This window comes from Felis catus, chromosome C1, assembly GCF_018350175.1.
Source record: "Felis catus isolate Fca126 chromosome C1, F.catus_Fca126_mat1.0, whole genome shotgun sequence".
NCBI lineage: Eukaryota > Metazoa > Chordata > Mammalia > Carnivora > Felidae > Felis > Felis catus.
Window position 1 is genome coordinate 160,402,764 of NC_058375.1, and position 27,057 is coordinate 160,429,820.

The 27,057-nt window shown below is 37.5% G+C and overlaps 2 protein-coding genes across 4 annotated transcripts in view; one reads left to right on the forward strand and one right to left on the reverse strand.

Annotated features, from left to right (window-relative positions):
* Positions 1-27,057, reverse strand: part of SLC25A12 (solute carrier family 25 member 12) — a 207,796-nt gene that overhangs the window by 113,814 nt on the left and 66,925 nt on the right. The window contains exons 1-2 of one of the 2 annotated variants that reach the window (XM_019838261.3): positions 14,422-14,546; positions 9,623-9,724 (exon numbers count right to left, since the gene is read on the reverse strand). The exons of the other annotated variant lie outside the window; for it this stretch is intronic. The gene's annotated coding sequence lies outside the window, so the exon portion shown is untranslated. Of the gene's footprint in view, positions 1-9,622; positions 9,725-14,421; positions 14,547-27,057 lie in introns of those variants that run through there. 2 annotated transcript variants of the gene reach the window in all.
* HAT1 (histone acetyltransferase 1) overlaps positions 14,605-27,057 on the forward strand; it is a 58,305-nt gene continuing 45,852 nt past the window's right edge. The window contains exons 1-2 of one of the 2 annotated variants that reach the window (XM_003990857.4): positions 14,605-14,748; positions 16,942-17,046. In XM_003990857.4, the coding sequence (XP_003990906.2) occupies positions 14,634-14,748; positions 16,942-17,046 (220 nt within the window). In that variant the 5' untranslated portion in view covers positions 14,605-14,633. Of the gene's footprint in view, positions 14,749-15,012; positions 15,032-16,941; positions 17,047-27,057 lie in introns of those variants that run through there. The other variant, XM_023259457.2, reaches the window with a different exon arrangement.

Consider the following 27,057-nt stretch of genomic DNA (forward strand, 5'->3'; position numbering starts at 1 on the left):
GATCATGACCTGAGCTGAAGTCAGATGCTTAACTGACTGAGCCACCCAGGTGCCCCTCTAATCCATCTCTTAGATGCAGCATGTCTGCTACTATTGATACCTATGAGTAGGAAATATGAAGGGAACATAATTATCCCTCTCCATAAAGATCTTACAATGTATTGGGAAAACAAAACATAGGTAAAACCATTAAGTTACAATGCATATGCTTAGCTATGTAGTAAATTTCTGCAATATAGGTTTAGAAAATGAAAAAATTGGTTCAAGCTGGATAATATACAGAAGGTTTCATAGAAACTGTAATTTACTACTTGTTCCTGACTTTACCATTTCTCTGTGTTCCTTGTGGAATATGTCTTATTCCCCTTATCCTCCCTTCTTCATCCACACCCTCGGTCCTAACACTTATCTCAATGCCTGACATTAGCTATCCAGGTACTAATTAAATGTTTGTTGATTATTCCTAGCTGATCTCTCCACCACAAGCCATTAGTCCTTTCATATTTCCTATATTGCTTTAGTTACTCAGGCCAGAAAACTGGGTATCAGACTCTTCCTTACCCCTCACATCTGAATTGGTACCCAGTCCCTTGTTTTCCACCCCCTTCAGCGCTTTTTAAAATCTCTTATCATCATTATAATAGGCTTTATTAGGCCTCTTGATTGTTCTTCCAAGCCTCTAGTTCTCCACTTTCTGACTCCTATCACTATCCTCAAATCCATTCTCCACAGTGCTGTCAAGTATTCAATCTAAAACAGAAATTAAATTTTGTAACTTCCCCATCCTTCAGTGGCTTTCTACTGACTTCAGCACAAAATCCAAACTCCTCAGTATGGTGAAGAATGGAAGCTTCCCAAACTGTTCCCTTTTAGTTAAATCTTCTATCTTACTGCTACCATACTTGTTCCTTTAGTCACAAGGATTTTAGGGCTATTTCCTTTGTGCTAATCCTTTGAGAATATTTTACTCCACATTTACTCCACACTGCATATTCTTTAAGGTACAGCTCAAGAATCTTCTTCAGAAAACAATCTTTCATCCCCTTTCCCTGACTAGGGTAGGCTTCCCTCTGTGTACAGTATTTATCACTGTGTTATAATCACTTCTTTGCTTATTGTCTTTTCCACTGGTGGCTTTCAAACTTCATTGACCCAGACATATATAGTAAAAAATACATATTTTTAATCCTAACCCCACCCAGTACACACTGAAATAAAAATTTCATGAAACAATATCTAACTTTACTATATGCAACATACTCTGGTATTTATTATTCTGTGTTAGTCTCCTTCCTTTTTTTCCTAATTCTGGTTTCAACATACTGAATTGGTTTCATGGCCCAATTTAAAAATACTGCAACAGACTGTCAACTCACATAGATTCGTGAGCATGATAGATGCTCATTATAAGTAATCAAGAAAAAGAGAAAACAAAAATCTCTGTATCTCTAGCAATTAGCACAGGGGTTGACATATAGCATTAGTCTATAAAAATGTTTAATAAAAGAATGAATACACACTTCTGGGGCAGACCATCTTCATAAATCATCTTTTGCCCCCATCATTTCCCTTTTTTTTTTATTTACAAAAAAAATTAACGTTTATTTATTATTCAGAGACAGAGAGAGACAGAGCATGACCAGGGGAGGAGCTGAGAGACAGGGAGACACAGAATGTGAAGCAGGCTCCAGGTTCCGAGCTGTCAGCAGAAAGCCCGACACGGGGCTCAAACTCACAAACTGTGAGATCATGACCTGAGATGAAGTCAGACGCTCAACCAACTGAGCCATCCAGGTGCCCCAATCGCTTCCCTTTTTTAAGAATAAGAGTTTCTTACAAGACATTAAATTAAAATATAGACCTGTAAGCACAGATACAGAGACAGGAAAAACTGGAGAAGGGATTTGAAAACTGTTGAGTTTGGGGGCACCTGGGTGGCTCAGTTGGTTAAGTGCCCAACTTTTCATTTTGACTCAGGTCATGATCTCACGGTTCATGAGACTGAGCTCCATATCTGGCTCTGAGCTGACAGCATGGAGTCTGCTTGGCATTCTCTCCCTCCATTTCTCTCTGCCCCTGTCCCGCTTTAAAAAAAAAAAAGAAAGAAAGAAAGTTTATTTATTTTTGAGAGAGAGAGAGAGAGAGAGAGAGCAAGCACAAGTAGGGGAGGACAGAGACAGAGGGAGACACAGAATCCAAACAAGGCTCTAGGCTCTGAACTGTCAGCACAGAGCCCGATGTAGGGCTTGAACCCACGAACCCATGAACTGTGGGATCAAGACCTGAGTGGAAGTTGGACACTCAACCAACTGAGCCACCCAGGTGCCCCGCCCCTGTCCCACTTACTCTCTCCCTCGCTCTCAAAATAAATAAATAAACAAAAAAAAAGTTTTCAATTGTTGAGTTTAAAGGGTATAATGAGAGAGGCATGATTGCTGAAGGCCAACTGTTAGATATTTCAAAAAAGGCCCAATATGGTGAAGTTACTGAGGTCCAGGATATCTGGTCATCAGTTCCAGAGGTCAGAAATCATCTTGTAAATGACCGAAAGATCACTTAATCTAACCAAATTCACAAGATACTGATGCATAGGGGTGCCTGGGTGGCTCAGTCAATTGAGTGTCTGACTTAGGCTCAGGTCATGATCTCACGATCCGTGAGTTCGAGCCCCACATCTGAGTGTCAGGCTCTCTGCTGGCATCTCAGAGCCTGGAACCTGCTTCATATTTTGTGTCTCCTTCTCTCCCTCTGCCCCTCTCCTGGTCATGCTCTGTCTCTGTCTCTGTCAAAAATACATGAACATAAAAAAAGATACTGATGCATAGCTCATTTTAACTAATACTTATTACTGAGTACTTACTTTGTATCAGACAATATCCTAAGGTCAAAATACGATTCTATCCTCAAAACAACCCTGTGAAGTAGGATTATCTCATATTATTATCTCTGTTTCAAAGATGAGGAAACTGAGACTGAGACATGTAGTTACTTCTCCAAAGTTAAACAGGTAATAAGTGTAATAAAAAGGTTAGTAAAAAGATTGTGATAAAAATCTTGCAAAAAATCTCTCAAAAAGCAGAGCAATACACAAAGAAAAGGAGGAAAGATATTTAAATATGGAGAACTAATCCAAGGAGCCCAATAATTGATTATCAGGTGTTCCACAAAAAATTGAGTTTTAAAAGGATAGGAGAAAAATCAGATAAACAAATAAGAGAATTTTCCATATCCAAAAGATGGAGTTTTGAGTCTCAAACTGTCCTCTGTGTATCCAGGATGAATGAAAAAGTTTCAATACCAAGGCACATTTTGAAATATCAGAACATTAGAGGTAAAAAGGGTAGCCAGAACATACAGCTCCATGAGCCAAGAGGAAGAGGTGAAAATGGCCCCTGTCACTATCACACCAAATAATCCACAGGAGAAATTTCTGCCTCCCTTCCCCACAGCTTTGGGCTCATGGATTTTGAGGTCCTGTATCCAAGGGAGGAATGCTTCCATCAGGAAATACCACCAAGGTTCAGATGAATTAGAAATTAATACTGCCCCCTGGCCATTTGGGGCTTCTCAAACTGCAGAATTAAAGGCAGGAAGGGGTCACCATAGCCATGTGGTGATTAATTCCAATCATCAAAGGGAAACTAAATGATGAGACAAGGATGACTATGTCCAAAACCCAGCTGAGGCAACTCTATAGCCAACCCAACAAAGATAAGTCTATACTGGACTCAGATCATTTGGGAATTAAGGGTTAGGCACTGCACTAGATATAGAATTAGATCCAGTTAAGGTGCTCATAGGGATAAGGGAGCATGTAATGAAGGACTGAAAAAGAAGTTATTAGTAGTTTAGGCCTCATGGGCACCTACAGAAGGAGGGTTCAATAGCAGCTACACTATATTATTCTTACTCCCCATTCTACCCCACATTATGTGAAGAGCATTGGCATTGGCTAGCATTTTAAACCCCATCATCCTGTGATTATATGATGACTGATAGGTCTATGTGTGCCCATTGTGTTGGGGACAATGATTGTCATACAAGGGATGATACATGAATTTCTTACAGTACAAATTACACAGGAAGATATTGGGGCTTGATTGCTTTTGTAGTATTCCATCTAAAGGAGAGACCTACTAACAAAGGAGACAAAAGCAGTGAGGAGCCAGAGTTTTCTTTTCAGGGAATTGGTATAAAACAGAGGCCCCTTGGGGCGCCTGGGTGGCTCAGTGGGTTAAGCGTCCGACTTCAGCACGGGTCATGATCTCATGGTCCGTGGGTTTGAGCCCTGCGTCGTGCTCTGTGCTGACAGCTCAGAGCCTGGAGCCTGTTTCAGATTCTGTGTCTCCCTCTTTCTCTGACCCTCCCCTGTTCATGGTCTCTCTCTGTCTCAAAAATAAATAAATGTTAAAAAAATAAAAATAAAAATAATAAATAAATAAATAAAACAGAAGCCGCTTTCAGAAGCCCACTGAATAAATTAAGAATGCATGCTATATGAGAGACAGGGCACTGATGGCAGTCATTGTCAACTAAAGAAGCAGGGATGACCGAAACAGAGTAGTTAAGTAGCAAGATACATTTCTCCTCTCTTCCTACTTCTAGCCAACACCAGAAGAGTTCGCGTTGAGAAGGAAAGAGGAAAAAATATACTAGAACCAACCAGGCATCCCCCAACCTAATTTTTAGGGGTTTAAAGAAGGAGAATGACTGAAAAATTGACTATACTCCTTTCCTCATTTCAAGTCCCCATGGCTATAACTCTACATAGCAATGGAGGAGGTTTCAAAACATCGAAGTTTTGGGGCACCTGAGTGGCTCAGTTGAGTGTCCAACTTCGGCTCAGGTCATGATCTCACAGTTCACAAGTCTGAGTCCCATGTCGGGTTCTGTGCTGACAGCTCAGAGTCTGGAGCCTGTTTCAGATTCTGTGTCTCCATTTCTCTCTGCCTGCAACACCCCCCCCCCCCCCGCACTCTGTCTCTTTCTCAAAAATAAATAAACATTAAAAAAATAATTAAAAAAATAAAACACCAAAGTTTTAACTAGGATAGGCTAGACTTTTTTTTTTTAATTTTTTTTTTCAACTTTTATTTATTTTTGGGACAGAGAGAGAGAGAGAGAGAGAGCATGAACGGGGGAGGGGCAGAGAGAGAGGGAGACACAGAATCGGAAACAGGCTCCAGGCTCTGAGCCATCAGCCCAGAGCCTGACGCGGGGCTCGAACCCACAGACCGCGAGATTGTGACCTGGCTGAGGTCGGATGCTTAACCAACTGCGCCACCCAGGCGCCCCTAGACTTTGAATAACTCAAAAATTTTGTAAATGTTTATTTATTATTTATTTTGAGAGAGAGAGGGAGAGAACGAGCAGGGGAGGGGCTGAGAAAGGGAGAGAAAGAATCCCAAGCAGGTTCCACACTGCCAGCAGAGCCCAACACCAGTGGAGCCTGACTCACGAACCGAACTGTTGAGTTCATGACCTAAGCCAAACGACAGTCAGATGCTTAACCAACTGAGCCACACAGGTGCCCCTAGACTTTGAGTAACTTAAAAGAGCAGAAAATGTACTCTAGGAAAACATAATACAGTAGAGCGATGACTAGAGAAAAATAAAGCATTTTAGTACATACCCCAAAGAACTTCAGATTCCTTAGTAACTTGGTCACATAAAAGAAATAGTAGTATGTAGTTTATGATATAATGTTAAGTGGATGAATCAGAACTTAAAATTGTATGTATGTGGCAACTACAATTGTACGACTAATCTGAATATATTAAACAATGCCTGGAGCAGATAATTGAGTTTTCCCTAAATCACAATTTTTCATAGGGTCAGCAATGATCATATATATAACCAAACCTACTATTACATTTTTTTTTGCCACCTATTTGTTTTAAGAAGTAAAATAAGTTTATTTTGTAAGATTGCTTTTCATAAATCCATGTTGGATGATAGATACTTGGCCACCCTCTGTGGACTTGTAAATTATGATTTTCTGGTTTTTGTTTTTTGGTTTTTTTGGTTGTTATTGTTTTTCAAAGATTAACACCATAGTATTTCAAAGAAGAAGACTAAACAAAGTGTGGTCTCTCAGTTCTTCCCTTTTCCATTAAAATTTGAGTATTATGCTTGAGTTTTTCCATTATCTGCAATCATTCTAGTTTGCAGGGAGTCCATACATATAATTGTTAATAGCACAGATATTTCAGAGAACATGTCTTTGAGTCCTCTAGTGAAGATTCCTTTAGGCCCACCTGATGTGAAATCATCCACCCTAACCTATTCTATCTCTGACTCCAATTTCTACAGCATCATTGGTAATATTTGTATGAGGACTCTAATTTATGAAGTCTTCCTCTCACATTGGAATATTTTAGGACACTGGAGCAGGGTGAGAATATCCTGGAATTATTTACAGCATATTGATCTATACTAGGAATGCCCTTACCCCCCCCCTTTTTTTTTTCAACGTTTATTTATTTTTGGGACAGAGAGAGACAGAGCATGAACGGGGGAGGGACAGAGAGAGAGGGAGACACAGAATCGGAAACAGGCTCCAGGCTCTGAGCCGTCAGCACAGAGCCCGACGTGGGGCTCGAACTCACGGACCGCGAGATCGTGACCTGGCCGAAGTCGGACGCTTAACCGACTGCGCCACCCAGGCGCCCCCCCTTACCCCTTTTTAACCCAATCCTGGTAAGAGATAAAAAGTTTATGGCTATCTTTTTAAAATATCAACCCCATATGATCCCAATGGAAAATATATATGAACTAGATAGCATAAAAGTAAAGTAAGGCTCACCAAAGAATCACCTTTCAAATTACAGCTTATGTTCTTATCTGTTATAATTATGATTTAGATAAGTACTCAGCTACCTTTAATAAATGGATAAGGTGTTGTAATATACTAAATACATAACTATGCAATTTTCATTTGTGCTTAGATATGGGCTCATATACCAAAAAATCTCCTAATAGTATATAAAATGTCATTTGGTATTTAAACACATTGTCTAGGGGCGCCTGGGTGGCGCAGTCGGTTAAGCGTCCGACTTCAGCCAGGTCACGATCTCGCGGTCCGGGAGTTCGAGCCCCGCGTCGGGCTCTGGGCTGACGGCTCAGAGCCTGGAGCCTGTTTCCGATACTGTGTCTCCCTCTCTCTCTGCCCCTCCCCCGTTCATGCTCTGTCTCTCTCTGTCCCACAAATAAATAAACGTTGAAAAAAAAAATTAAACACATTGTCTAATTTCTTTTGCTTAACACAAAGCAAAGCAAAACCTAAGATAATTAAATTATATTGATGCTATTTGAAAGAATTGGACATTTGTCATCTCCCTGCTGCAGTCCTTCTGTGCATTTTGATGAAAAGAACAATATAAAGTTCAAAATCTGAGAATAAAAGAACTTGAACGTCTACTTGAAAAGGAAAAATAGCAAAAATCTTTACTAAATGAAAGAAACATACAATTTAGCTCAGCAAGGCTTCTACATATCCAAGGACAACGTAGATGTGCAGCCACAATTTTTTGAAAAGAAAATGTCTTCCCGGCCTGTCTTGTGATCTTGCATAATAAAACTTACATAAAACAAAATGTTGTAACTACTTGTTAATATTTTAAAATATTTTAGGAACCCCTTGCAATTGTTCTTGCAACTTTTTTTTAATAGAATTTTTCATTTCTCCAAGTATTTGTCCTTAAATAAGGATATTACATATAATTTTTTAAAGTCAACATTCGGATTTTTAGATAAGAATTCATAAAATAAAAATGCAATAAATTATAATAAATAGATAATTCCAGTATTACAATAAATAGATAATTCTATTTACATAGGAATTGTCCTTAAAGGCCAGGCAGAGAGGGGAGGGAGATAAACCTGAGCATGGGCCTAAAGAAGAGGGGATATGGGCAAGCTTAAATATTAATGTATTCAATACAAGACTTTCTCTGAATAAAAATCTTTCATAAATGGTAAAAGAATTTGTTCTCACTTCAAGTAAGAACTCAGAGATGAAGATAATATTCTTCCAGCCCTGGAGGAGTTATCAATAAGAGGTAAATAAGCTTAAGAGAGGAGAAGGTGATGATTCATAATTATCCCCTAGGAGGACAGATCAGAAAGTGAGGCAATCTTTCTGTGATAAGTAGGCCTACCTTGGTGAGTGAACACAGCAGGCCCCAGATATAGCAGGCCTCAATGGAGCCAACTGGAGAGAAGTGAGAGAAGAGTATAAAAGCCTCACTTGGGGTGAAATGTGGGGCTGCTGCGGGGAACAGCATGCGCTCACTCCTGTTTGTTGTGGGAAACCCAGGGAGGAAAAGGAGGAAGGATGTTATATCCACTGGTCCACTTACCCAATACCTCTCTTTGACTCTGTAAGTGTATTCCTAATAGGACCTGGGTTTGGGGAGATGGCAGCCTACATCTAGTGTCTGAATGTCTGGATGCTCAACTGATTGAAGGATAGAGATGGAAGTATAGAGGAGCAGGGTAAGCTGCTCATGAGGAATAGCTAGGCCTTCTTAGAGCTCTGTGAGAAAGCTCAAATCTGGGTTAAAACTCTCTGGGGAAAACCAGGGCTACTGATGATCTGGGCTTGTCTACAAGAATACATGTGCCCCAGAGAATCTTGTCTTTGGAGCCACTGTACCAGGGATAAACGTACTCTGGCAAAAGATCATCTCCTGGCAATTGTGTCGATTACCCGCCTTAGGCCAGAGCTACTCCCTGGTGACATCCAAAGAACAATTTAATAAGGAAAGGCCTGCAGTATACACATATTGGCAGGATGAGTTGAACATGAATAAGGTGGTTTGTAGTCTTTGATTCTAATCACATGCTGAAGGATGTTTTAAAGCAAAGAAACTTAGCAGTTTCCAATCTCAAGAACCATGAATTGCTGGAACAAAAGCGGAAGCATAGTTGTTTTGTGGAGAAATGATGTTCTTGATAGTATTACACAAAATCATTTAAAATAAACACTTAACGGGTATCAATCATGAGCCAGACACGGTGACTTTCTTTCCAAAGTAAAGTATTTCATGAAAGAAATTAACCCTTTCAACAGCAAGAATGGGAAGAAGAAAACCCAGAAAAACATAGGATCAAACTGAGAGTTGGGCCACAGTATCACCTCTATCAGTAACTCACTGAGAAACCTTAAAGAAGAGTGTGGGATGAAGTCAGGGATTTTCAGGGGTGCACAGGTGGCTTACCTAGGTGGAATATATTAAAAATTAGTATTCATATTCTTTTTTGTCTAAAAAACAATAAGTTAACAATAGTAATATTTAATATAGGAATGAAGAGTGACAAAAATATATTAGATATACATTTATATGGAGATACACAAATTTTTATGCGTATATATACCAAATTAAAAAGATGGCAATGACTAGATTATCTGATTTCTAAAATCACTTTGCTCTAAAGTTCTGATTCTACATTATTCAAAGTACTTTAGTTTCTCTTAAACCATATCTAAAAATCACACCATATCTATAATAACATAAACTTCCCCATATACAATATACAAAATTAAATCTTACAAAGATATGAAAAAGTAAACATTTTATTATTTAAATGCATCCTAGCCCTACCAACACACCCTTCTTACCTGATGAAGCAGGTTCTCTCTGTATTATATGATGCCAGTTGGCATGACCCTTTCGTCCTCTTAGCTCATTCAAGAGACTGGCAAAGGGATTCTCTGAGAGCCCTGTGTTGATGAGATTAATGACAAACTTAAAGTCTGGATTCTCTCTAGGAAAATTTTCAGAATTCTTTTAATTTTACTAATTTGCACAGCCACTAGTTTGCTTCGTTTGTTGATAACTGTATATATATATATATATATATACATATATATATATATATTTTAGTTTATATTTATATTTTATTTTATAATTCTTTTAATTAACAAGTTAGAAATATTAAGAATCAATAATATATATTGCTGATAACAATATATATATTTTAGTTTATAATTATGTTTTATTTTATAATTCTTTTAATGGATAGATTTATGAACTAAACATTTAATTCACAGTATTATATAACTGGTATAAAAGCTACTCACTTTGTGTGCCCAGATGATAGCAAGTTAAGAGTCTTACTGTGCATAGTAATATGGATAAATAGATCAAAAGGTGAAAACCAGTCCATTAAAATGTCAGCTTTGGGGCTCCTGAGTGGCTCAGTGGGTTAAGCATACAACTCATGATTTCGGCTTGGGTCATGATCTCGGGTTTGTGGGATTGAGCCCCGTGTAGGGCTCTGTGCTGGCAGCGTAGACCCTACTTGGGATTCTCTTTCTCCCTCTTTCACTGCCCCCTCTACCCTGTGCACGTGCTCTATCTCTCCCTCTTGCTCTCTCAAACCAAATAAATATTTAAAAAAATGACAGCTTTCACAATTAAGTAAATATACTTAACACTACTAAAATGCGTGTTTAAAAATCATTAAAATGTTCAATTTTATGTGTTTTATACCAGTCAAAGGAAAAAAAAAAGACAAGGACTGAAATAATATATCATTTTAAAATGAATATTCTAGTCATAAGTTTTCATTTTATTTGTTTAATATCTAAGTAGCTTTGATAGTGTTTCCTTCACCTTCCCCCTACCCTGAAGCTTTCCACATTAAGAAACAACCCAAAACAAGATCAAAAAAATTTAAGACAGGGGAATAATGGTCATTTTTTTGTTAGCTAAAATTGAAAAAAAAATGTATGAAACAGCTTTTTTTTTTAATTTTTTTTTTCAACGTTTATTTATTTTTGGGACAGAGAGAGACAGAGCATGAACGGGGGAGGGGCAGAGAGAGAGAGGGAGACACAGAATCGGAAACAGGCTACAGGCTCTGAGCCATCAGCCCAGAGCCCGACGCGGGGCTCGAACTCCCAGACCGCGAGATCCTGACCTGGCTGAAGTCGGACGCTTAACCGACTGCGCCACCCAGGCGCCCCTGAAACAGCATTTTAACTATGGAATGTGAAATATCTTAGGCCTTATTGTATTACCCTAAGTAGAGACACATAATTAATGCCATTTTTAGAAATTATAGTTTCAAAACATGAAGCATGCGTTGCTGGTTGGTCATTTCATAAACAAGTATAATAAATTATAGTGCTCTTTCCTCATTCTGATCAATATTTGCTTGTAAATAATGACAGAATGCAAAAGTAGAAATAGTGACTTTCAACTGTTCCTTGTTTCAGTTAAGCTGCTTCTCTTTGATTCTGTGTATCACAATTCATAGAATGTAAAGAAGAGGGTAAGAGTTAGCACATATGTCTAAAAACCTCCAAAAAGGTTAGTAAGTTTCTAATTATGAAAGAAACTAATATAACCTCATTAAAAGAAGCAAACAGTATTTTTTAAAAATTCCTCATTAATTCTCTTCAAACTTTCCCTTCTACAGGCAGTCACAGTTAACCTTGTTAGGTATGTTTATATCAAAATACACTTCTTTATATAAATAACATAACATTATAATGTTATGTAACTTAGTTTTTAGCCTATTATATACTAGATATTCTCCCATGTCAGTACCTATTAACCAGCCCCTTTTGATGAATGTTTAGGCTATTTCCAATTTCTCAATAAAATTAATGCTGTATTGAACATCTTTGTTCATACATCTTTGCATTCTTATGCAAACAATTTTGTAGACAAATGTTTGTAAGTGGAACTTCTACCTCAAAATATATACAAATTTAAAAAAATGTACAAATTAAAATTTTTGCTAAATTTGTTAAAATTGCAAAATTGCTTCTTAAAAAGTACTAGTTCATACATCTATGGCTAGTGTATGAGAGTTACAAAATGGAGTGTGCAAATTGTTGGTAATGTACGCCTTTAAGTTACTATTCTAATAGTAGTTTTCGATATGAGCTTATCTATTTTTATTTTAACTCATAAGAAAGTCAAGTAGGCGGGTAGGGCATTCTAAATAATTGTTCTGGGAATTGAAACTCATTGCCCCCCTCCCCTCCCAATAAGCACTATGAACCAAACAAATGAGTTGACTAGCTGTTGTTACTACCTGTAGAGAAGTATACATTTTGAAATAAAGACATATTAAAGATCTGCATTTTCTTTTAGATTTCATATTTCTTATACCCACTTTCTGATGTCCATCACTTTAATACCATGTTTTTTTAAAAAAAATCTCTTCTGGAGGTTTCTTTCTTTCTTTCTTTCTTTCTTTCTTTCTTTCTTTCTTTCTTTCTTTTAAATTATTTTTTTAATGTTTATTTATTCTTCAGACAGAGACAGAACGTGAACAAGGGAGGGGCAGAGAGAGAGGGAGACACAGAATCTGAAACAGGCTCCAGGCTCTCAGCTGTCAGCACAGAGCCCGACGGGGCTCCAACCCACAAACTGTGAGATCATGACCTGAGACGAAGTTGGACGCTTAACTGACTGAGCCACCCAGGCACCCCTCTTCTGGAGGTTTCAAGACAGGATGCCAAAATTTACTAGTCCATTTGCACTTGAATCTATATCAAACATACAGTTGCTAGTTGATTCCTAATAGTGCAATATGGCCTTTTTCTTTGGAGAAAAATGCCTTTTCCAAACCTCCTATTCTAGAATAAATATTAACATACCGATATCATCTCATATTAACATATAATTTTAGAGTTTACAAACCTCTTTCATAAATATTGTTCCATTTCATTTTCACAACCAAGGTGTGGTAACTGGGAAGGTATTATCTCCACTGAATAAATGAAACAGGTCCCACAATCATGAAGCAGTAGAACTGAGACTAGTAGAGCACTGAACTGTCCACACCCCTCTGTTGCCTCTTATATATGTATAAGGACAGCATATTCCTTTCGCAGAAATTTTACTCCACGGTGGTAACATTCACCCAATAAATTCCCTTTATAACAAGGTAAAAGATAAATTTTAAAAAGAGGGGCAAAAACCCTGCAAAAAAAGAAAATACCTTTCTCCTTTTTGGTAATGTTACTACTACCTTTCTGAAGGAAGTCATTCTTTTTACTTTTAGGTAAACTGTACCTAAACATGTGTTCTGTGGCATTGTAATAAATATGTGTGAACAATTCTAAGACAAGGACAATTTAAAAATGTAACCTCAATTTTCCAAGTAGATCATACTAAATGCTAGTCAAACAATATATGTTTCATTGTATTTCTAATTCACATTCATCTTATTTCTTATTCATATTTATCATATATAGGTTTCACTGTTTTTTTCTCTACAACCATAAAGTCACAGGACTAATCCATTTCAGATTTTATTTTCTTATTATAAGGATAATTGCTGGTCAGCTATTGGCTGATCTACAAATAAGGTGGTTTTGTAAAGGAATGAGCCTTGTCATTTTGAAAAAATGATTATTAAAAAAAGATTGTTTTCCTTTTTTGATCCATAATGTCATTAATGGCAGATTTCAGTTTCCTTCTTAACATCATGATCATAATTTCTTGTGTTTCATTTAGATGTAAAGAAGGATCCAAGCATTCTTGGTACCTTTTCTGATCTTTATCTTCAAGAAGGCCATCTCCATGCAGTTGAACAAATACTGGGCTGAGTATCTGGAGAACCTGACTCTAAGGTAGGCTGTATACTGAGTGTGAACTTGGGGAAATTTCTCTTTTCTGGGCTTTAATGTCTTTATCACTAAAATGAGAGGATGTATTAGTTCTAGACTATCATCCCAAGGGTCCAATTTAGCTTTCGCAGTATCATTGTAAAACCTATTAAACAACATTTGTTTAGACAAGACATTCTAGTGTTTTAGACAACTATTTGTGGATACCTAAATAATGATTTATCTTCTGGGACGAAAGGTTTCAGCAATTATGAAATACTAGCAAGTACTATGGCCCAAATCAGGAAGCATCCTGTGCGGTGGTTCGGGCCACTAGAGTTTGAGGTATTATTAGGTAACAATTTCAGCGGCAGAGTACCTCAACGTTACAATATATACTGTTTAAACCCATGAGAAAAGAAAAACGAAGTTAAACAAGAATTTCGGGCAAAAATAGAAACAAATAGGGGCACCTGGGTGGCTCAGTCGGTTAGGCCTCCAACTTCTGCTAGGGTCATGATTTCACAGCTTGTGGGTTCTGACCCCAACGGGATCTGTGCTGACACCTCAGAGCCTGGAGCCTGCTTCAGATTCTCTCTCTCTCTCTGTCCCTCTCCAACTCGCGCTGTCTCTCAAACATAAACATTAGAAAAAAATTTTTTTTCAAATAGAAGCAAATACTTGTAAATTTCTCCCGCGAATGCAACTCAAACCCTACATTTTACCTACATAAATCTAGGCCTTAGGTGTTGGCGCAGGCCAAAGGGAAAGTTTCTCTACCCATCTCTGAAACATCGCTGGGGGGAACAGAAAACAGCTCTATGGTATTTATATCATTCAAATCCAACCTAAAAGAAACTGTCCTCGCGCCAGCCAGCGAGCATCTTAACACGTTAGGTCCCTTATGCGGCCTCCACCTCCGGCTCAGGCCTGCAAAGCTGCTGACCGCGCTTGCGGTGGCTAGGCAACGGTCGGAGCATTCCCCGCGGTGTCAGCCCCTCCTCTTGGGGTGCATCCACCTCCCTGCGCCTCGAATCTCCTTCTCTCATTGGCTAGCGACATGCCAGAGGTGGGTGGGGGAAATGCGTCAGACAACGAGCTCACTTCCGGCCAGGGAGCGCGCGGGTTGATTCGTCCTTCCTCAGCCGCGGGTGCTCGCAGCTCGGAAATGGCGGGTAAGTTCCCGGGAAAAGTTTACCAAGGGGAGGGGGCGGTCAGGTTTGGGAAAGAACGCCGAGACCGTGGTGACAGTGCCCGCCTGGAACTTTCGGGCACCAGCCTGGGTTCCAGAAGGCTTCCTTCAGCCTGGAAGCACGGAACTCTCACCCCAGCTCCTTGTCGGCCGAGGTTCGTGCCCCCACCCCCAACTACTCGGGGTTCTGCGGCTTCTGCGAAGAACTCGGCCCCGGCGGAGGGCTGAGGAAGCCGGGGGAAGGCGTCGCGATTTGGGCTTGTAAGGTGCTAGATGTCTTGAGGCCTGTTAATCTCCTCGTTGCTTCTTCCCCACTGCTGTCTCAGCCACAGTAGTCTGGTTCTGTTCCCGCCAGCTGATTTTAATGCTCAGATCTTCCTCTTCCAGGTCTCCCTCCACCTTCCTTCCACTACAGTCAACTTCTGAGCTAGCGCAGTTCTGCCTTGCCCTGCGTTAGGGCTCTCACTTGAATCTTGACTTCGTAATCGTTTTTCTTAATCTCTCGCGTTTAATATTCCTAGGCTCGATTTAGATTTCCTTTGAGAAAGAGTTTCTCGCATTCTTCCTTCATCTAAACTTCTCTTAGTATTCTTTCTACACTATAATTCTCGTGTTCATTCTATTCTGCTTTCTTTATTGAGTCTCTTTAGTTTGCAACATTTAATGACTAATTGCTATTTTTTACATGTATTAAGCCTATTTTGGTGTGGTTTTCCAATTACATATTTTTTGAAGTGAAGGGACAGTTTCTACTTTATCTTTTCCCGCTGTCTTCATAGTTGTCTTACTACACTTTTATGGATGTGCTGGATAGACAGGCTATCACGTGAACGCTACAGACATTTAAGGAAGGACTGTTCTACCGGATAGTGACTGTGGGATTTTGGGGGTACACTGGTGCTATAAAAGAGGGGGACCATATGTATTATGTATGGTGTGCATATAGTAAGAATTACACCTAAATTTGAATCTCTGTTTCACCACTTAATAGTTGGGCGCCTTTAAGCAATTAAACCTCTTTCTTTCTAATCCTGAGCTTTTGAATATGAAATGGGACTGATAGAGTATTTACTTGTCTAAGAGATTGTGGGGATTAAGCCAAAGTATGATTTCACAAGTTAGATTTTGTTGCTTGCGTTGTATATAATTCCCTTGAAGTGGTTCTGTTGTCTCAGTTTCATAGGTTAGGGTCTGAGGAGTCAAGTGCTCTAGTTCTAGTTCACAGATCCAGTAAGTGGTGAAGACTGGATTTGATTCTAGGAATTCTGACTCCAGACTATTAATCTGTAGTGCCTCAAATGTTCCCATTTTCTGTGTATGATGTCTCAACCACTTGTTAAAGTTTATGGCGTGTCATTGTACCTTTCTTTTGTTTCTGCTAATGACTTCTTTTTTCCTGAATTTTTACTAATTTTTATGTTCATTATGTCAGGAGATTTATTGTCATCTTTGCTTGACAGTTTACTTTGATAATGATTGCTTCCATTTTTAATTATTACATGTATTGATGGGTGCCCACGTTGTAGTAAAAACCATTTAGCTGCCAGTAGCCCATAGTTTATGACTTTATACATATATGGTTAAAAAAAACTTCAATGCAGTTAAAATTTTCTTTCCCAACCTAATCCCCATTCCTCCTCTCTTATCCTAGAAATAACCATGGTTACCAGTTTCTTGTGTATCCTTCCTGAGATAATGTATGCATTATCAGTTGATGGTTTTTTAATAGTTGATATGAAGTACTTTGGGCAGAATTTTTCCAGTATTAGAGATGAAATGGTATTGTAATTATCAAAGGATATTCTCATTTTGTTTTTTGGTGGAGCAGTGGCATCCTTTTTATATTTTAAAAAGCCGCTTAGGTGTAAATCCTAGCAGGTAGTATATATTAGTATTAAATATAAAGAAAGGTCAGTAGTCATTAATTTTCAGATTTACTTATTCATGTAAAGCAAGCCTAGTTCATAAGCTACTATCTCACAAGTGATATTTCTCTTGTTTTCTAATGAGGAAGTCATATGCAGTACATTTATTTAGGAGTCTATAGGCCTTTACTTTTATGATCTGTTAGCATGTTTTAAATCTTACCTTTTATTCTACTTCTAATAAGAACGCTATTTGTAGGTTTGACTATTTAAACCAGTTCCAACAAGGCCTTTTAAAAACTTTCCCTTAGGATTTGGTGCTATGGAGAAATTTTTGGTTGAGTACAAGAGTGCAGTGGAGAAGAAGCTGGCAGAGTACAAATGTAACACCAACACAGCAATTGAACTAAAATTAGGTACGTATGCTATTTTGAAGTGGTATTATATATGCACTGTGTGTTCATATATAATCTTTTTTTTTTTAATTCGAAGTAGAAGTTTACATAAGAGGAGTTGTTCATGTACATGGTTAGTTTTCTGCATGTATTGAACACATTCCGATTTTATTCAGTCTCGATTTATGTCATAGAGTGGGTAGATGTTTAAGAAGTGGCAGAGTGTACATATAGGAAGTACAGTGTGGCAAAAAATGATAGGTGTCAATGTTCTCAGACTCTTAAAAACATTTACCTTTACATTTTTCTTATAAAAATAGTAGACAGTAAGTGTTGGTGAGGATGTGGAAAAACACTTGTATTGCTGATGAGAATGTAAAATGATGCAACTACTTTGGAAAACAGTTTGGCAAGTTCTTAAACAGTTAGATGTGCTATATGACCCAGCAATTCTACTCCTAGGTATCTATCTACTCAAGAGAAATGAAAACATATGTCCAGGGGCACCTAGACGGTTCAGTCGGTTAAGTGTCCGACTTCGGCTCAGCTCATGATCTCATGGTTTGTGAGTTCGAGCCCTGCGTCGGTCTCTGTGCTGACAACTGGGAGCCTGGAGCCTGCTTCAGATTCTCTCTCTCTCTCTCTCTCTCTCTCTCTCTCTCTCTCTCTGCCCCTTCCCTGCTCACGCTCTGTCTCTCAAAAATAAATAAACATTTAAAAAAATTTAAAAACATATGTCCATACAAAAACTAGTATGTAAATATTTATAGCAGCATTATTCACAGTAGCCCGAAAATGGAAACAACTGAGATCTCTGTCAACTGATAAGTGAATAAACAAAGTGTAGTATATCCATATGATGGAATAACTACTTGACAATAAAAAGGAGTAAAAGATACTACAAACATGAGAGAACTCAAAAACATTCCAAGTAAAAAAAAAATCAGACAGAAAAAAACCTCACATACAATATGATTGTATTTATATGTATGTTTGGAAAAGGCAAATCTGTAGACAGAAGGTAGAATGGTAGTTGTCAGACTCAGTGTGAGAGAGAATGACTGCAAATAGGCATGAGATTTCTTTTGGGGACAGTGGCAATGTTTTAAAATTAGATTGTGACAATGGTCACACAATTCTAAATTTACTAAAAATTATAGAATTATATGCTTAAAACAAGTGTTATTATGTAAATTATACCTCAATAAAGCTATTTAAAAAAAGTTTTATGTTCATGAATTCTGGTTCCATCACATTCCATCCCTGAATATTCTTATAGTGAAGTTAATAGTACTTACTTTTACAGTGGTTGTAAAGATTAAATGAGGAGGTTAAGTACAAGTAAAGTGCATTAACAACTTGACTTTTAAAAATTCTCAATAAATATTAGCTTCCATTATTTAAAACAATACAAACATAACAAAAATATAAAGAAAGTGACAAAGAAGGTACTCTTCACTACAGAGATAATACTTACCTAGGTTTTTTTTTCTTCTGCATACATAGATTTATTTTTCTAAAATCAGGATCCTGTTGTAAGGATATAAGTATTCGTTTTCCATATTGGTTACTCCATTTTGCATTCCTACCAACAGTGCACATAGGTTCCAATTTCCCTACATCCTTGCCAACACTTGTTATTTTCTGTGGATTTTTTACTGTATTTTTTAAACTATTTTTTTAATTTGATAATTAACACATTTTTGATTCTAAGAAAAGTATATCCTTTGTATCTAAGTGAATCAGCCCTTATTATATATAGTAAGTATGTGTTTTTGTCATATCTTACAAAAAGGCCCTCCCTACTCTAAGATTTTAAAGTTTATCCATTGTTTCTTTTAATATTTTTGGGATTTTTTTCAAGTGCAAACTTTTGACTCTTTCCTGCTATAAGGCATGAGATAGGAATCCAGCTTTGCTTTCTCAGATGACTTAGCCAATTTTCCACCTGCCAGTTTAAGTTGTCTTTTCATTAATGATTTAAAATTGCTTTTAGCATATTAAAGTATCATAAAAATCATGTATCTTTTGTCCTTGCTCCATTAGTGTAATGCTGTTAAAAATTTTATGATATATGATGTGACTAGGCCCCCCACTTGTTATTCTTTAAGAGTTTTCCTAAGTTTTCTCTAATTCTGTTTGTTCTTCTAGATGAACATTTTATCAAGTTCCAAAAAGATTTTTTGTTGATTGTTTTGTTTTTTTTTTTTATTTGAGATCCTGTCAAATTAAGTTTAACTTAGGGAGAGTCAACATCCTTACATTGTTGAGTCTTTTCTTTTTAATAGTAAGCAAGAATATTTTTCGGGATGCCTGGGTTACTCAATTGGTTAAGCATCTGACTTCAGCTCAGGTGATGATCTCACAGTTTGTGAGTTCAAGCCTCATTGCTGTCAGAGCCTGCTTGGGATCCTTAGTCCCCCTTTCTTTGCCCCTCCCCCATGTGCACCCTCTCTCTTTCTCTTTGTCTCTCCCCCAGAAATAAACACTAGGGGTGCCTGGGTGGCTCAGTCAATTAAGTGTCCAACTTCGGCTCAGGTTATGATCTTGAGGTTGGAGAGTTTGAGCCCCGTTGGGTTCTGTGCAGACAGCTCAGAGCCTGGAGCCTACTTCAGATCCTATGTCTCCCTCTCTCTCTGTCCCTCCCCTGCTTGTGTTCTGTCTCTCTCTGTCTCTCAAAAATAAACTTAAAAAAAAAAAAAAAAACACTAAAAAATGTAAAAAAAAAAAAAAAAAAAGGAATATTTTTCTATTTATTTGAGTCTTTTTTAAATGTCCATCTTTTTAAAGAGTTTTAAACTTTATAGATGGTAAACATCTCTTATTATGTTTATTCCTAGGTATTTCATTCATGTTATTGCTATTACAAATGAGATTTTCTCTTCCACTATATGTTCTGTCTTTATTAGTAGTGTGTGAGAAAACTGTGGAAAACAATTTTTAATATATATTTATTTCCCCACTTCAAAATCCAAGTTACGTAACTCGAGTTCTATACATACATAACAGAATTAAAACTGGGTTATTTGGTCATTCTAATTCCTTACAGTTATAGTAATAACTTGTAACCTCAAGCCAACCTTCCTTTCTCCCTCTTTTTTTTCAGCTCTCCTGTCCCAGTTCCCTCCCCTTCCACCTTGTCTGGACAAATGGTTATTGAAATCTATGTGACAGGCATTGTGCTAGACACATGGGATAACTTTAACTCTTGACTGCATACCCAGAATTCCACTAAGGTTTATCCTGAGATTCTTCCTCTCATAGAAGCTCTTGTTCACTTGGTTTGTGAGGGATTGACAGACACACTTTTTTTTCCACAGAGGTTTGGAGCTTTGGGGTAGGTTATTGTAGAAAGAATGAATCTTTTTTTTCTGTTTCTTTTTAACCATTTTTATGTGTACAATTAGGTAGCATTAATTGTATTAATAATATTATGTGACCATTAGTGCTATCTTTTTCCAAAATTTTTTCATCACCCCAAACAGAAACTTTGTGCCTGTTAAACAGTAAATCTCCAGGGTGTCTGGGTGGCTCAGTCGGTTAAGTGTCTGACTTCGGCTCAGGTCATGATCTCGCGGTTCGTGAGTTCGAGCCCTGCATCGGGCTCTGTGCTGACAGCCCAGAGCCTGGAGCCTGTTTCAGATTCTGTGTCTCCCTCTCTCTCTGGCCCTTCCTCTCTCCCTCTCTCTCTCTCTCTCTCTCTCTCTCTCTCTCTCTCTCTCAAAAGTAAATAAACATTTTAAAAAAATTAAAAAAAAAACCAAAACAGTAAATCCCCATTCACTTTTCCCCTCCAGCCCTTGGTAACCTCTAATCTATTTTCTGTTTCTGTGAATTTATCTGTTCTAGATATTTTGTTTAAGTGGTATCACAGCAGTATTTGTCCTTTTGTGTGTGGCTTATTTCACTTAGCATAATGTTTTCAATTTATTTCACTTAGCAGATATTTCATGTTGTAGCATATATCAGGACTCCAGTCCTGTTCATGGCTGAATAATATTCTATTGTGTATAGATACCACATTTTGTTTATTCATTTGTTCATGGACATTTGGGTCTTTTTTTTTTTTTCAAAGTTTATTTATTTATTTTGAGAGCAAGAGATAGGAGAATTCTGAGTAGGCTCCGCAGCATTCATTGGTGCGGAGCCCGATGTGAGGGTTGAACTCATAAAGCATGAGATCGTGACCTGAGTCAAAATCAAGAGTCAGATATGTACCTGACTGAGCCATGAAGGCTGCCCCCATCTTGATCTTTTCTACCTTTTGGCTATTGTGAATAATGGCACTATGGACGTCAGCCTACAGGTATCTGTTTGAGTCCCTATTTTCAATTCTTTTGAGTTTATAGCTACGAATAGAATTACTGAGATATGTTAATTCTATGTTTAACTTTTTGAGGAACTGCTTAGTTATTTTACATAGTAGCTGAATCATTTTACAGTCCTACCAGCAATGTACAAGGGTTCCAATTTCACCACATCGTCAGTGCTTGTTATTTTCTTTTTTTCCTTATATTATTATAGCCATCCTAATAGATGTAAAATGATATCTTACTGTGATTTTGATTTGCACTGTTCTAATGACTAAGGATATTGAGTGTCTTTTCATGTGCTTATTTGCCATTTGTATATCTTCTTTGTAGAAGTGTCTATTCAAATCCTTTGCCTATTTTTTAATTGGGTTGTCTTTTTGGATATATTTTCTTCGTTTTATTTTATTCTGTTTTATTCTTTTATTCTGTTTTATTCTATTTTATTCTATTTTATTCTATTTTATTCTATTCTATTCTATTCTATTCTATTTATTTTGAGAGGGAAAGCATGAATGAGGGAGGGGCAGAGAGAGGGGAAGAGAGAATCCCAAGCAGGCTCCATACTGTTACTGCAGAGCCAGGCGCAGGGCTTGAACTCACAAACCGTGAGATCGTGACCTGAGCTGAAATCAGGAGTTGGACACTTAACCGACTGAGCCACCCAGGTGCCCCTGTTATGGTTTTTTCCCCAATATATTTAAAACATTTTTTTTTTTATGTTTTATTTTTGAGAGAGACAGAGTGTGAGTGGGGGGAGGGGCAGAGAGAGAGGGAGACACAGAATCCAAAGCAGGCTCCAGGTTCTGAGCTTTTGGCACGGAGCCTGAGGCGGGGCTTAAACCCACGGACTGTGAGATCATAACCTGAACCGAAGTCAGACAGTTAACCTACTGAGCCACCCAGGTGCCCCTTTCAGTATATTTTAAAACCTGATAATTTTACTGGCTTCTCTTACTTTCTGGGGAGTGGCTTCAGCTGATTGTTTCTTAGGCTTATAACCATATCTGGTCATTTTCATAAATTCACTTTGTTTTTGATATACATGCCTCTTTGTTCTCTTTTCAGATTGCATTGGCAAGCACTTTCAGAACAGTGTTTAAAAATGATTACAGTCATCTGTTCCTTAATTTAATGAGAATGGTTCTAGTGTGTCTTCACTAAATATCCTTGCTTATTACTTTGAAGAGTAATTTGTCTTGTTTTGCAAAGAGTTTTTATTTAAACATCCATATTAGAATTTATCAAGTGCCATTTTGGTTTCCATGGAAATATTTGATTATATTATGTTACATGCAAATGTTACTACTACATAATATTTAATATAATAGATTTTATTATCATATCTTTGTATTTTGAACCACCCTTGCATTTCTGAAACGAATATCTTGAGGTTTTTTTAATGAATTGATGAAGACTATTTTATGTTTAAATATTTTTATCTTACCACCACTTATAGATGAGATTGGTCTGTGTTTTTGCCCATTTTGCTTTCTTTTTAGAGGAGGTGAAGATCAGCTTTTGTATTTTTTGTGACTACTTTTCTTGGCCTTCCTATTTTATCACTCCCACCCTCACCAGTTTTAAAAACATTAGATTTACCTAAAGGTAAAGGCTTGAAAGAATTCACCTTAATCATGAAGAGATCTTATGCCATTTAATGCATTTTTTTTTTTTACAAGTTAGATTACATTTTCAGGTTTTGTAGTTTGCATGATACATTTTTGACCCTTCCATTTATTTTTAACTTGTCATTCCTTTTAGGTATGTCTTTTATAGAGTATATACTTGAATTTGATTGCATAGGTTTTTTTACCTGATAATTTTATCTCCTTTATATTTATTGTTTGGTGCTTTTGTTATCTTATTTTTCTCTTATTTCCTTGCACTTCTCATGTAATATATATATTGTTTTCCCTGATCTCGTCATTCTCCAGTATGCTCTGTTTTAAATTCTACAAAAAAGCCATATAACCTATTATTAAAATACAGTATATTGTTAGTTCTACTGAGATTGTTTATATTTTAAGTTCATTTACCATTTGTCAAATACTGCGTTGGTCATATAGTGGTGAGCATAGCTGCCTTCCATTTGCCAAATACTCATTTAGCTATACTTATGTGGCAGAAATTTATCTGGGGATAAAAAACTGCACTGGAGATAGAGCGGTATACAAATAGTTTCTCTTTTCATGGAGCTTACATTCTGGTTATGAGAAACAGACATAAATACATGGAAAATTGTGATTTGTGTTATGGAGAAAATACAGGGTGATCAGGTCCAACTACTAAGGTGACATTTGAGTATGTAACAAAAGGAATGAATTTGTAAGCAATGTAGATATCTCAAGGAAGATTGTTAACATACAGCAGAATCGCAAGTGCAGAACGTGCTGTATGTGTTCAAGGAATATTAAGGAAGCCATTGTGACTGAGAAGGCTAGCTTGGGAGAATGAAGTATCTGGAAGCCAAAAGATTGAAGTATTTGAAGGAGGAAGAGGTAATCAACTATGTCAAATGTTGCTGGTAGTCTCATAACATAAGAACTATTGGGATTTAGTGATTTGATAACTTTTTTTTTAATGAGAGAAGTCATAGGATCTACTTTATAGTAATTTAGAGAAATTAAGAGGAGAGAAATTAGAAGTGGAGTATAGACTCCATATTTGAAGAGATTTTCTCAGGAGTAGAGTTGAGAAATGGGTAGCTAGAGAAAGACCTAGGATAAAGTTAGAGAACTTTATTTTTGCTTTTTATTTATTAAAAAAAAAATTTGGGGGCGCCTGGGTGGCGCAGTCGGTTGAGCGTCCGACTTCAGCCAGGTCACGATCTCGCAGTCCGTGAGTTCGAGCCCCGCGTCAGGCTCTGGGCTGATGGCTCAGAGCCTGGAGCCTGTTTCCGATTCTGTGTCTCCCTCTCTCTCTGCCCCTCCCCCGTTCATGCTCTGTCTCTCTCTGTCCCAAAAATAAATAAACGTTGAAAAAAAAATTTTTTTTTTTAAATTTTAATGTTTATTTTTAAGAGAGAGAGAGACAGAGTGCACGCAGGGGAGGGACAGAGAGAGAGGGAGACACACAATCCAAAGCGGGCTCCAGGCTTCAAGGTGTCAGCCCAGAGCCCAACATGGGGCTTGAATTCATGAATGGTGAGATCGTGATCTGAGCCAAAGTCAGACACTTGACCGACTGAGCCACCCAGGCACCCCTATTTTTGCTTTTTAAAAAGTGTTGTACAATTTATACATGATGAAATGCACAATAAGTGTATGATTCAGTGAGGTTTGAGGTTTCCCCCCAAAATAGCTGTTTTTTGGGGGTTTTAATTTAAAACCCAGTTTTGGGGGTTGATACATGCAGCGGGTCTGGTGGGCTACATTCCTTTGTTTTGTTTTGTTTAAAGTTTATTTTAAAAGAGACGGAGAGAGAGCATAACCTGGGGAGGGACAGAGAGAGAGAATCCCAAACAGGCTCTCCAACAGTGCAGAGCCAGATGGGGGACTGCTCTCATGAACCGCGAGATCATGACCTAAGCCAAAATCGAGTTGGATGTTCAACCAACTGAGCCATTGAACCAATTTTGTTTTGAACCGGTTGCAGACTTACAGAAAAGTTGGGTATAAATACAGACTTTTTCTCCCTGAACTGTTTGAGAATTGCTGACTTGATGCATCATCACCACATATTCTTTAATGTATATTTACTGTAAACAAGAACATTATTATACGTGGCCAGAATATAGTCATCAAAATTAGAAAATATCAGTACATTATCACCATCTAATTCTCAGACTCTGTTTAAATTTCCCACTTATCTTAAAATGCCCTTTATAGCAAAGGGATCCAGTTTAATTAGGGCCAGGGCTTACATTTGGTTGCCTTGTTTTCTTTTGTCCCCTTCAGACTGAAACAATTGTAAGTCTTTTGACTTTCATGACCTTGACCAGTTGAGGATTATAGATGTTATGTTGTAGAATGTTCTCAAGTTGGGTTTATCTGATATTTGCTCATGGTTTATTTAAGGTTATATATTTCTGGTAGGAATATCACAGAAGTGATGTGCAGATTTCATTGCACTTGTTAGTTTTTCATTAAACTTCCAGTTCTTTCATTTATTTAGTTCCTCTTTTATTTAGTGGATTATAATCTGTTACTATCATTTATTTTGGTGCCTATATTGTCCCTGATTTGGCCAGTGGGAGCCCAGTTCATGCTGGCCTCTATGTCATTTTTACATGTCCTCTTCATTTGATTACTTCATTCTGATTGTTTTTTAGAACAAGATATTCCAGGCTCATCTGTTATGTCTGTCATAGCTCTGGAATCAACCATTTCTCCAGGGAGCCCTGGTTTTTTGTTTTGTTTTGTTTTTTTGTTTTGTTTTGTTTTTAAGAGGAAAATGGTATTTCGAAGCCAAGATCTAGTAGGTGAGCTGGTAAACTCATTGCTGTTAGTGTTGTTCTAACATTAATGAGGATGGCCTTCTCAGTGGACAGAACTTTGTTCCTTCCCTTTCGGTCCCTGCTTCCTGCAAAGTATTACTGTTCTGCTTCCTTTCATTAAAAAAAAAAAGAGTTTTGCCTGTTTTAGAACTTTATATAAATGTAGTTATGCACGTATACTCTGTGACTGGCTTAGTTCAATCAGCATGGGTTTGAGGTACATCTTATTGTTGCCTATATCAAAGGTTCATTCCTATTTATGGCTGAATACTATTCTGTTGTTGGATATATCGCTATTCATCAGTTAATGGACATTTCGGTTTTTCTAGTTTTTGGTTGTTATAAATAACTCTGCTAAGAATGCTCTTGTAATAAGTCTTTTTGTGGACCCATGATTTTATTTAGGGTAAACTCCTAGCAGTAGATTTACTCGGTCATAGGATGGTTGTATGTTTAGCTTTATGAGATACTTGCCAGACTGACTCCCCAAGTACTTTCACATTCTCTGATAATGTATTATAATTCTGGTTATTCCATATCCTCATGAATGTTTGGTGGTGTAAGTTTTCAAAATTCATAGATTGAAGGGCTCAGTATTATTATTTTTAAAGCTTATTTATTTTGAGAAAAAGAGAGCATGCACACATGAGCAGGGAAAGAGCAGGAGAGAGAGAGAGAGAGAGAGAGAGAGAGAGAGAGAATGAATGAATGAATGAATCCCAAGAAGGCTCCATGCTGTCCTCTCAGAGTCCAATGCGGGGTTCGATCTCACAAACTGTGAGATCATGACCTGAGCCAAAACCGAGTCAGATGCTTCACCAACTGAGCCACCCAGGCACCCTGAAGGCCTCAGTATTATTAAAACAGCAGTTCTCCCCACATTCGTTTATAGATGTAATCTTTTTTTCTAGGTCTTAGTTTGATTTTGGTATGAGGGTTTTTGCCAGCCTTATAAAATGCGTTGGCAAGTGTTCTCCATCTTCTAAAAAGAGTTTGCAAAAGACTGATATTTCTTCTTTAAATGTTCAATAAAATTTGCTGGTGAAGCTTTGTGGGCCTTGAGTTTTCTTTGTCAGAAGGTTTGTCACTACAAATCTAATTAGTAGATTTAGTACTATTCTGATTTGGTGTTTCTTCTTGTGTCAGTTTTGGTAATTTTTGTCTTTTAAGGAAATTGTCCATTTTACCTAAATTTCCTGTCAGATTGTTGTTCATAATATCCCTGTTACCCTTTTAAGGACTGTAGAATCTGTAATCCCTTTTCTGGGATACTGGTAATACGTG